This window comes from Diplotaxodon limnothrissa, linkage group LG7 (genome assembly GCF_057381915.1).
Source record: "Diplotaxodon limnothrissa isolate DT_005_m linkage group LG7, D_limnothrissa_male_GT1.1, whole genome shotgun sequence".
NCBI classification, from domain to species: domain Eukaryota; kingdom Metazoa; phylum Chordata; class Actinopteri; order Cichliformes; family Cichlidae; genus Diplotaxodon; species Diplotaxodon limnothrissa.
This window is the reverse complement of record NC_140602.1, coordinates 67,712,455-67,724,598: the sequence shown is the minus strand read 5'-3', so window position 1 is coordinate 67,724,598 and position 12,144 is coordinate 67,712,455. Positions and strand designations below refer to the sequence as shown.

General features: G+C 41.7%; 1 protein-coding gene across 3 annotated transcripts in view; it reads left to right on the top strand.

Annotated features, from left to right (window-relative positions):
* The window catches only part of lsp1a (lymphocyte specific protein 1 a), a 44,164-nt gene that overhangs the window by 22,144 nt on the left and 9,876 nt on the right, over positions 1–12,144 (top strand). For 2 of the 3 annotated variants that reach the window (XM_085360179.1, XM_085360177.1), the window contains exons 4-9: positions 28–167; positions 423–678; positions 1,208–1,345; positions 4,205–4,248; positions 9,609–9,690; positions 11,024–11,161. In XM_085360179.1, the coding sequence (XP_085216305.1) occupies positions 28–167; positions 423–678; positions 1,208–1,345; positions 4,205–4,248; positions 9,609–9,690; positions 11,024–11,161 (798 nt within the window). The remainder of the gene's footprint in view (positions 1–27; positions 168–422; positions 679–1,207; positions 1,346–4,204; positions 4,249–9,608; positions 9,691–11,023; positions 11,162–12,144) is intronic. The other variant, XM_085360178.1, reaches the window with a different exon arrangement.

The following is a 12,144-nucleotide window of genomic DNA, read 5'->3' as shown; positions in this document are numbered from 1 at the left end:
CTATTTCGTTCGATCTTTCATTAACAGGTGGAGAAAAGAAAAGAAGTCAAAATCTCCTACACATCCAAGGTTTTTCTTCACCAAGAGCCAAAACACAGCAACTCAAACGGCAATGCAGCCAATGAGGAAGTGACATCAATTATCACCAAAACAAAGAGATCCACCATGTGTGTAACAAGTTTTGTTTGCTATCTTATTATGTGCCTTTCCACTCACCTGAATATGTAGCTTTTGTTACACTGACTTTAAAAGCCAAAGCAGAAGTAAATCATTTCTTGAGACAACACAAAAAAACCTACAAATATCAAGTTTACATTTTCCAGAATCCCAAAAGTACTTTAAAGACTTTGGACAAAAATATTTAGATCTTATTTCAGCTCCACAGCCAGGGCATAAATCAAAGCATTTTATATCCTATACAGTAGTGCTGTGTGTAGCAGAGCTGCTGAACCAGAGGAGTCGGAGGCCATCCTGGAGACAGAGCAACGTCTGGAGAAGATCCGGCGGAGCCTCCAAGAGAAGGAGAGCCAGGAGATGGAGCAACTGAGACAACGACAGGCTGAGGCTGAGCAAGAGCTGGAGGAGCTGAAGAGAAGGAGGGAGGATAGACGGCAGGTCCGACAGGAAGAGGAACGTCGGAGGGAGGAGGAGGAGCTGCAGCGGCTGGCCAAAGAAGAGGTGACCATGTCTCAATAAAAGCTCAGTATCTGAAATGCTATATGCACAGAGATATATACACAACTGCAGGAGGGGGGTTAGGAATTTGGTAAATGACGCTCAGATTCAAGTAAAACATTTTTATTTGGGGTTTAAATGTAGTGCAAGCTTCATATTTTTTCTTCATATTTTAAGAGCTAGTAATAAAAGATCTACTAGCCTGTGAACCTCAGATTTATTTTTTTAAGAAAGTTACAAAGATCATCTTTGTGGTCTTATCCATATGTTTATCATATCAGTGAGGATGTATAATGTGAAAGAAGAAGAAGAATGCAGCATGCCAAATGTCTAAAATTCATAACTAAATTCTTAATATATCAGGGATATACAGTAGGGACATCTTTAGCTTATTATGGAGGTATCACGGCCTTGCCTAAAAGTAACTAATTCAGCTTCAAGAGTAAAACAATGGCTACTTAGTCTCTAGTATTAGCAGCTGTTAGATCTATATGGCTTTGGGGCTGAAGAGTGTTTTTAATCCGACTCCCAGGAGGAGAGAAGACGCATGAAGGAAGAAATCGAGAGGAGGAGGATGGAGGCAGCAGAGAGGATGAAGAACCTGAGTACGTCCAGTGTCGATGAAGACGAGATGTTCAGTCCCTTCAGCCCAAAAGTTTCCACACAGAAGGTAAAGAGCGTGTACCGGCTTCTAACGCTGGTTATAAAATCTATCTGTTGGTAACTGCTTCTTCTTTTGTTTGACTGTTTCACTTTTCTAACTTAGAGACTGGTCAGCAACCATCTGACCAGTGAATGGGTCAAATGCAGAGAAAAACAAGTAATTTCCCCATGGGGATCAATAAAGTATCCATTATCATTATTATTATTATCTGGCTACAGCCGGTCGCTATGGAACAATGTGTATTCCCCAGCTGGTTGGTGATTGCTAGTTTGAAAATGGTCACAAAGAGACACACGGTTCTGCACTGAAGGCCTCCTTAGATTTGCTTTGGTTTTTAACATATTGCCTGCAGTTTGCGTAGAAGATAAAGACTTACATGTCTGCTCAGAGAGTATTTTTAAGTCTGAAGAGTGCGACAAAAAAGGTGTTACTCTTTTACTTTCAATGCAAACATTCTCTATCTCTTTTTGGCATCACGCTAAATGCCAAGTGTTTGCAGACAAGTCAGCATCTTTCATGCAAACTACAGGTAACAGTAGAAATCTGCTAGCAAACCACAAGGAGGGCCTTGGTGCAGCACCCTCAGTGACAGCAAGAACATGCAGCAACCACCGGTGGGTTGGGATATGCGTATTTTTCCCCTAGTCATCAGGTGTGCCAGAGGGTTACCACCTGGTCTCTAGGCTGATGTGACGGAGGCCTAAACAACATTTCTGATTGAGTAACTTGGTCATAAAACCCTAATGTATCGAAAGCTGGTTGTATTTACTTGTTAATAAATCATATTTGCAAACAAGTCAAGTTCAAACAAAAGTTTTGAGGTGGGTGGACTTCTGTCCTCACAGGCAGAGCTATGTTCCTGAGATGATCATGAATAGCAGTCAGATCCAATATTCAAACAGGCGCTGCAGCACTGAGCATTTAGATCAGTCTGAACCTGAGCTTGTGGTTCACAGTGAATTCACATTCACATTATATATGTGGATATAAAATGGATATATGAGAGAAAAAGCATCAAAGGTTCACTTAAGAACCCACTGGCACAGCCATGAATGCTGTCAGAATTTAATCTTACCTGTTCAGGTCAGCAAGAGCTATCATGTGAGCAGATAAAGAGGAATTTGAAAAAGAAAAGTTTAATTGTCTCGGGTGATCCGTCCTTCCGTCTAGCCCATTACTGTAATGTTGATTTAACAAAATGCAGCCTACTGTTTGACCTGTTGGGTTAAAAAAACAAGTAACTCAGTGACTAATCGCTGTGTGTTATCTTCCCAGCAGATGGGTTCAGTCTCAGCTTGTAAGTTGCATGTGTGTGTACCTCTGTGTGTGTGTGATTGCAAAGCCACTTCAGCCTGACTGCACCAGGAAAAGCATGCGGTGTTGTCCTCGATCTCACTGCCACTCGAAATGTTTCACTGTCTGCGCTTGATGATCTGTGTGAACTGTAAATGCCTATGTGTGTTTTTTCAGCACGTTGCGGTCGTTTATGGAGCCCTCTCAGTCCAGGAAGACATTTCTTTTCTTATTTAAAAAAAAATCTGGTTCATAAAGATTAAGAAACCAAACCATGTTTGAGACTTTGGGGTTCTGTATTTGAATTTTTGATGAGTGGCTCGTCCACGTGCATGACTGTGTGCATGTTGGCATGTCTTTTGCTTCTTCTATTCCTGAATTTATGTGAACATGAACAGATTCAAACGAACCAAATGTCCAAGGACACAGAAAAAAAATGAATCCAAATAGCAAAAGAGACATTTACAACAATGGGTAAAAACTTATGAGATTAAGTGAAATCCTCAGGTTTATTTTCTCAGTTGTGTTAATGGCACCACGTAAGTACAACACTAAGATTAACATCCTGTGTGTTATTTTAAGTTGTTAAATCTGACATTGTGACTTTTCCCCACAGAACTCAAATCTAGCCATGCTTCACATTAGGCAGGCTTCACCTCTACATTAAATATTGTCATTTATGTCCAGTGTTTGATGCATTTTGCTGCATGTTGGAAGCACATTTTATGGCTCTTTACCAGAAGAAATTATGCAGTGTCATTTTTTAATTTAATTTCAAACAACAGGCTTTCACACACACAACACTATAACTATATATAAAACAGTAACAAAAGGTGTGTGTGTGTGTGTGTACTTTGATGTTTGACCTCTGAGGTCAGAGATACACTGCTCCTGTCCTAAAAATCGGACCCCTGAGTGCAGATTAAAAAAACAGCAAAATTGTCCAGGTCAGCTGGATGAGCTCTGTCGACAGATGGTACCAGTGCTGGTGTCCATCTAGGGCCAGTTTCATTTACTTAGACTGGGGAAACAAGCATTACCAGTAAGAATGCTGAATAATGCAGGCCCTTTGAGCCTGTACACTAAAGGAAAATCGTCACCTCCCACAGCAGATCTTTTACTCTGTGTGGGCATTTTGATGGAAAAGTTTGGGGATAAATAAAAAGAACATGGACTGAAAATCAATACAGAGTAATGCAGAGAGATGATTTTGCCCTTGAATTCAAGTTTTCTTCAGAGTATAATACATTTTCTCAGTTGTTGCTCTTCATCTTTAACCCAGTGACTCTGTCAATTTTATTGTAGGTGTATGTCCTTAAGGTAATGTAACACTCTATAAATTTATGTTCTAAAAAGCCACATTTTTCCATCATCCTCTGACTCTCTGACGACTCGTGCGGTTTGATGAAGGCCAGCCACCTCAGCGCTGTTTGTCTGGGACTGGGAGGTCCAAGGCCAAACCCAGAGCTGAGCTTTAATTAACACATTCATGAACTGCAGCAGTGACACAGAGAGAAACGTGTTCATCCGAAAGGAAAAACAAAAGGCGTCATACTTCTTCTTCTGTTTCAGATCACAGAGAGAACAGAGTCCCTGAACCGCTCACTGAAGAAAAGGTGAGGATCTTTATCAGTATCCTGATCAGATTTACATATGCATTATTTCACCAAATAGAAATATTAAAACTATTAAAATCTCTTAAATAATTCAACCTAATAAATGGTGTTTGGGCTCATTATCCTGACAGCATGCAGGCAGCCTTTTTTTTAATTTATTTATTTATTTTTTATTAATTAATTTTTTTCCGCCTCCTATAAAACTGTATATAAAGGATGGAAGTAGTGAGTGTGATATAACACTCTGGACTCTGCAATGTCAGTTCTTTGGCTCCTTTTTGTTTGTTTTTTGTGGGTAGAAACAAAAAATGCCACAGTTACACCAATCTACACATTTTAGCCTGTTCACCCAAGGGATTGCACTTTAGGGAAGTTTACATCTGCAATGGTTGCATCTTTATATAATCCTTTGTACCTTAGTTGTTTTTGGCATTCCCAACACACTCTGATTTTCATGCTATCACAGTGCTGCATAGTCAGCAATGTCCTGCTAGAAGCCTGAGACACAGTCTGACAGGTAGACAAAGAGCGCAGCTTGATTTCAAAGTTTCTACTGAGTCAATCAGGTCAACTGAGTGTTATCTGAATGCTACCTTAATGGAAGGATACAAGTCAAAGAACTGTGGCCTTTATGTACAAATGAGCTAATCTTGAGTGTAGCTTCAGTTTGAATGTTGTTCAGAATCTTCCAGATCAAAGAAAAATGCAGAATTTTTTATCCAAGCATCTGAATAGTGGAGGAGCATGTGATATTCAACTTTATCCACAGAGAGTCAAATTCAGATGTTATCAGATAAAATACGTGTCTACATATTTTAACGGAGTTATTTTTTCTGACTAGCTATGCTAAAACTAAGCAAGTATTTCCACTGATAAACTTGAAGAAGTAGCTAATCCTTTTGACGTAAGTGACCCGCTTCTTTTTTCAGTTTTCTGGCTGCTGGTTAACTCTCCACCGTCTGAACGTAAACCCTGATGAAAAGGGTTGGAGGTGACCTCTCCACCTCTCTCAGTGCATCGCCTTTCCTAAGCTGTGATTTATGGCTCCTCTTAACTCTGTCCAGATGCAGGCGGCTGTGTTTTCTCTCGTGGTTAGTGAGGTATGGTGGCTCCAGGCAGTCTGCAGCAGGATATTATCAGCTCTGAGCAGGAGGAACGTTTCTATGAGGATGCTTTAATTTACAGACAACTGTGTGTTCAGAAGAGGTGTGATGGCATCAGGCAGCTCAACCTTTGACTCCCACAGTGTTAATGCCTGCAGAGTACTCGTGAACTGTAAATTGCTGAAGTTAAAATACATAGTTAATTACATGAAGCAAGAAACTTACAGGCTGGGCAGAGGTGGTACAGAAAATGAGAGGTGTAACTGTGAGTGTGTGGGTGCTCATTTGAATTTAGTCTGCGATTAAAGCAATTGGAGGAGTTGAAAGGTCTTCCACACCCTCTCATTCATACAAAGAAGTAAAATGATGGATTTTGACCAGTTTACAGAGCAGCTGGACTTAAACGGTTGTGGCAGCAAAGAATGGGAGTCCCGATGAAATAAGAGCACATCATCTGCATAAAGGAGAATATTATGTTTGGTATTAGAAGTTTACTATCTTTATGATTGCACATAGCAGTTTTATGAATAGTGCATAGAGAAATGGAGAGAGAGGACATCCTTGCCTGGCACCAATTATGAAGAGTGAAGTTTTGTGAATTTAACCCATTTTACGTGAGAATACGCGCTTCTTTTGTGGTTCGGACTCCTTCTGACATTTCTTTGGAGGTGGAGGAACACCAAAGTAATTGCTTAAAGGAGCTTGCTTCTTCAACATCTTTAAGAGTTCTAAACAAATGTCTGTCCTCCTCCAGAAAATCTTATGGACACAAACGCGCATTGCAACTTCTTATCTGGTGCGCGTCTTTTATTTTGACAGCGAATGCGCATATGCGGACCACTTATGTGCAGCCCTGCTCATATCCAACCGTGCTGATAAGTGTCTGCCTTTAATGAAACATGTCTGGTCTGGATGGATGAATGCCAGAGGGGCTTTTTCTAAGCAGGAGCTTTGCTCATGTGTGATGACTGCAGTATTGTCAGGAGGGAGGATTCCTGGAGGTAGCCATACATTTTTTTGATCATCCTCATAAATTAAGTCTGGTACATCTTGTGTCATGGCCAGAGGTGTATAAGTTCATAAAAACCTCTGTAAAGGATTTGTACTTATTTATTACTACGTTTGTGTAGTGGTTTTAGTGCTACGGACATGTGGTTTACTACATAGCTGAAAGTTTGAATTTAACATCTAGACTTATTGACAGGTAGAAACTTTCCCTCCTTAAAATTTATTGCAGAAGTTAAAACTAAGTGACGGCTTCCAGCTATGACAACCTCAGCAGCAGCCTCTGATGTTTGCTCAGCTGCATGACATCATCAGGTCAAACCTCCTTTTAAAAGCGGGTGTTGCCCCATGATGGCGCCTCAGACATGTCAAAGTCAAAGATTCAGATGATAAATGAGTTTTTCCCTCCTGCCATGAAAGAATAATGTCAGAGCTCTTATCTGAAGCCGGGGAAAGCCAAAAAATAGGGAGGAGGATCTGCTGGATCTGCAAAGACCACAAGACAGACTTTAATTTATTCAACCGCAAATCCAGCTTTGACTCAGTTTCTGGAGCCAACGTGAGTTGGTCTGACCCAACGTTTTTGATCTTGATTATAGTGTGAACATGGAAAACTGGGAAGTTGTAAAAATGTAGACACAGACAGACACAAACTTTATTTTGCAAATGCCTCGGAGGTTCTAAAATCATCAGGTGAACCATGAGGCCAAACCTGAGAGCCACACGTTTTGAACTGACAATATAAAGCAATCAAATTTTAAGGTTTAAATATAAAGGTCATATTTCAGCTTAATGAAATCCTGCTGCCATACATTCTCAGACTGGACTAGAGCTGTCACAACAATAGATTTTCACAGACCATAACTTTGGTTTAAGTGTGCGTTGTCTTTTTTGGCCAATTTATTCAAATCAACGTACAAGTGTGTGCGCTGAGAGAGTAGGCCTACAGGAAGAGTTGTCACGTTTTTTTATTTTATTTATTTATTTATTTATTTATTTATTTTTTTTTTTTTTTTCTAAATGACATCAGAAACAGCAGTATGCGACATTACGTGATGGCAGAGCTTCAGTTCATCCTTTGTCATTTTTTTTTTTTTTTTTTTTTTTTTAATAAATAGGACAGGGGGAATGAATGAGAGAAAGAGGGGGAGAGAAAGAAAGAAAACCAAAGGGGAGAAGAGACGGTGAGAAGGGGGGGGAAGAGAGAGAAAAAAAAAAAGAACTCCTGGGTCACCTGTATGGAGAAAAAACAAAACAAACAAACAAAAAAAACAAACAGAGGAGACAGCAAACAACAAAGAGCAACATAATAATAGAGAAAACAAAGCACCATCACAATAAACTAGCTAGTCATAGATATCAATATTTACTAAATAATAAACGATATTGTGCAGCACGCAAGATAGACAGCGCACAGTGTGCTTTGAGGCAGCAGCCAAGAAAGCTTTAGTCCGCGTCTGTGAATACCCATGTGTGCATACCTGTGTGGATCAGCATGCTTGCATTCCAAAGGTTTCTCCATGTAATGATCTGCTAGGGAGTGTGGGGGGGCCACAGCCCCGTCCTCCAGGGTGTGAAGCGGGTATGGAGGAGATCAAAACTCCAGACATCCAGAGGCCCCCAGAACACAAGAGACCATGGAAGACCAACAGAGGGGCAGCCGCGCCACTGTCCCAGAAAGAGCTGAGGAAAGTCCCAGATGAGGGCTCGCCCAGCAGCCGCGGAGCAGAAGTCAGGGGGAGTTGCAGTGACGCGCCCGTGAGCTCCGCCGGCCCCCAGCTGTGCCTGAGTGACCGAGCCCCAGGCCGAGAGGCCGGGGGCACCCCACCTCCAAAGGGGGCCCGAGCGAGCCCCAGGCCCCAGGCCCCGACAAGCGGCCGCCAAGGAGTGAGCCGGTGTGTACCCGGACGCCCACCCCCAGACACAAAGAACCACCAACACACCGACACCTGAGGGAGTCCGCCACCGGCAGGGGAAGTGGTGGTGGGTGGAGATAGGCCTCCAAACCTTGGAGGGCCTGAGGTGTCCCCAGAGAGGTGGCGTCTGATACCCAACCTGACATATAGACACAGACATACAGGCACACACAGACACAAACATCCATTCCCACCCTCATGCTCTCATATGCACTCACTCCACACTCAACCAACGTGGAGACAGACATAAAGAGACGCTGTACACACAATCACACTCCCCAAGCGTACTCTACAAACCGGGTCTAGGTACCCTTGCCCCTGGAAGGGGGAATTGCACCCAGACCCAGGTGGTGTTACCCTTTTCCCTGCGGTGGGGAGAGGCAGACCACCCCGACTCCGCAGCAGCAGGGAGGCCCCACACCCCAGACCGCAGTCGGACGGCCAACTCCTCCTACTAGCCCTCCCGCTCCAGCAGGCCGCAGAGAATGGGGGTGGGAGAAGACTCCAAACCTCCCTCCACCCGCTCATTGTAGTGTTGATGCATGTGTGTTCTAAGGTGCAATTAAAACCCAGGAGGGCATGGAGCTACCTGCCAAGGAGCAGCAGGTAAGCGCATGGTCCCTCCTGCTAGCCCTCAATGACTAAGTGTATTTAAAATTGAGAGGTGGGCAACGACGTCAGGGGTGAGGTATACACCCTGATGGTAATTTGGACTCCGTGATTGTGCCCACCCCCAAAAAAAAATCATATTAACTGCATTATTGACACCCCCCAATATCCCATTTTTCAATATATTGATTATATTGATGCCCGGGAGCGCTTTGATCTAAACATACATAAAAAATTAGCACCACCAAGTGTTAGGACGTGGTCCGAGTCCGGAAACAATGGCATGGCGACTCCGGAATGGGAAGGAGTTTCTGCCCTTCCTAATCAAATAAAAGAGTTCAAGTTTTTCAGGGACTTGTTCACAATTGAGGAAACTCCTCCTAGGTAAGATCTGTTCAAATGAGAGATCTGGAGACCTCCAGTTAAACCCGCAGATTATATCTCTCCTATTGCTTGGGAAAATCTTGGTGTGGCCCAGACGAGCTGGAAGAGTTGGCCATGGAGACTGTGCCCCCCTGTGACCCGGATAATCAGCAGCAGACGATACATGAATGACAGGATCATAAAAATAAAGTTTAGAGTTGAAACATTTTAATTAGTTTAAGGTAGTAATGCTCTCTAACATAGAAAATGTTTATTTTAAATTTAAGGGAGCAATCTATTAAAATTAATGTGACGCAGACTCCGTGTCTCTGGTTTTAATTTCCTGCTGCTTTGTGTGACTCAGTAACAGCTTCAAGAAGACGCAGCCTCTCCTCCTGACATCCAAGATCGACGACAAGCTGGAGCAGTACGCCCACGCTGTGGAGGTCAACACACACACACACACACACACACACACACACACACACACACACACACACACACACACACACACACACACACACACACACACACACACACACGTCCGTGACTCTACTTGTAACCTCAAATAATTTCTCAGCTCTCCAGGTCCATCCCTCACTGTCACCAGCCGCTCCTCAAACAGCTTAATGATACCAGTATTCACTGGCAGGTCGCTTAGCATTAATATTTTATTGATTTTCAAGGTTTACCGTCTTTTTTCACTTGCTTGTTAAGACCCCACAGACTCTCCTCGTGTTCACATGAAACCTCCACTCATGTTTCTGGGAGACATGACGTAACCATATTCAGTCATGACTTGTACAAAGACGCATGCAGACAGAGGGAGCATTGATGAAGCTAATGAATGTTTTCATCAGCCCCCGAACCACAACCCCCCCTCCTGCCCACAGATATCTATCACAGCCTGTTGGTCTCATTCATATCTGCCTCGCTGCAGTGTTCATTACAGGCACGGCCTCACAACAGACTGACAATTATCCTTTCTGTTGGTTAAGCGTGAGGATGGCACAAAAATAAAAAGTCATTGAGATAATTTCGGTACAATATGCGGAAAGCATTGACTCGTCAGGATAATGTTTGTGCACTAGTTGCTTCCTTCCTCTGATTTGAATTTTCTGCAAACCCTTGGGTGTTTTCCGCAGCGAGAAGCGCATGATGGTTGCTCTGCTGCAGGTTTGAAACTTTGCACTCACATTGTTTGGACTCAGCTGGGGGCAGCAGCAGCTGCTCTGACCCTTTTTGTGCAGCGGCCACAAACCTCGGCAGCACCTGGGCGATTACATCACCCGCACATATTTTCAATTGTGCGTGTAAAACGGATGCATGACAGGAAAACGTGGTGATCCCAGCTTTTTATTTTTATCTTTCCATTCCTCGTTTTCCTTTTCACCTCAGGTGGTTCCCATGCTGATTTATAGACTGCAGCACAAGAACAGGTTTAACAAAAGAACATAAATTAAAGGTTTGCAGGAGAGAGAATATTCTCACCATAAATCTTTTAGATTGAGATTACACCTGTGATTCACATAAATCTGCCTAAACTATGTCATTTATATAAACCACAATTTGAATGCGGTTAGATGTATATTGCAAAGAAACATAGCATTCCAGCTTATTCTAGCAAACGTTTTTAACAAATACACCCTCTCTGAAATAAATTCTAAGGTTTTAAATATCAGGACATGATAATAAGATAAGATGTCAATAAGATGATGTTCATCTTTCAGCCTTGGATGCTGCCACTTGTTGCTAACTGTGAGGTTTGTCTTTGTGCAGAACTCTCAGGAGGCTCGGGCAGTGAAGGCATCACTGAATGACCTGCCCCAATCACCTGAGGTTGTCGCTTCCAAGAAGAACCTGTTTGAGGCTGGAGAGGCCTGGAGCCAGAGTCCCAGCAAGGGAGCCACCTGCAAGGTGAGAGGAAACAATCTAACGGGGTACCTTTAGATTTCTGCTTTGTTTTACATTCATGTAAATGCATGTAAAGCTATGATCTGTGGTATGTAGTTAAAGCAGAGCCAGTTTGACCTAAAAGGAACTTCTCTTGGTCATTTTAATAGGTAATCACAAGCTTTTTAGGGGGTTTAAGGATGACCATAAAGTTGCTAGCATCACATTAAAACACTGCACTTTAGAACCAAATCCCTTTTGCTTCACCCGATCATGCTGTTTTTCTGCATGTGCTTGTGGAGGATTATTGAAATTTTTACCCATTTAAAGCCTCTTTGATCGTCATGTTTGTCTGACCAAACGGCTAAAACCTCACGTGTTTATTTAAAGTCTGGCAAACAGATCCATCCTCACCTGTTTCATATGTTCTGTTTTACGGGAATTCTTTGATGTGAACGGTCAAACAGGCGCTTGTTAGTGAAACAGAGAGCGGTTATTATGGGCTAAAAATAATTTGTCCAAGCTTTGATTTTTCTCAGCAGGTCATGAAGAGAAAAGCGAAGAACCAAATTAAGGGAGATATATTTATTTATCAAACACATATTATGGATATTACAAAGGAGTTTTCATCGAATTTATTCTGCAGGTCCAGCACTGACTGCAATTTAATTACACCAATTAAACATTTTATATCTTAAAAAGAAGCAAAATTACTGCTAAAGTGAATTGAATTGTCATTTTTAATTTTTTATACTATATTTTTAATATGTATAATAATCACATTTAATTTTATCCACCCAAGGAAATTAAAAAAATATATTTTTTACTTTAATTTTATATTTAAAAAGTCTAATACATTAACAATTTCATAAATGAAAGAAAATTAATGTATTTTTAAAGATACATTACATAAAAAATGTAATCTATTAAAAATAATACTTTAAAAAATGTAAACAGGCCATAATTTAAAACTTTTGTATTTTACTTAATTTTTCATCTATCTTTTC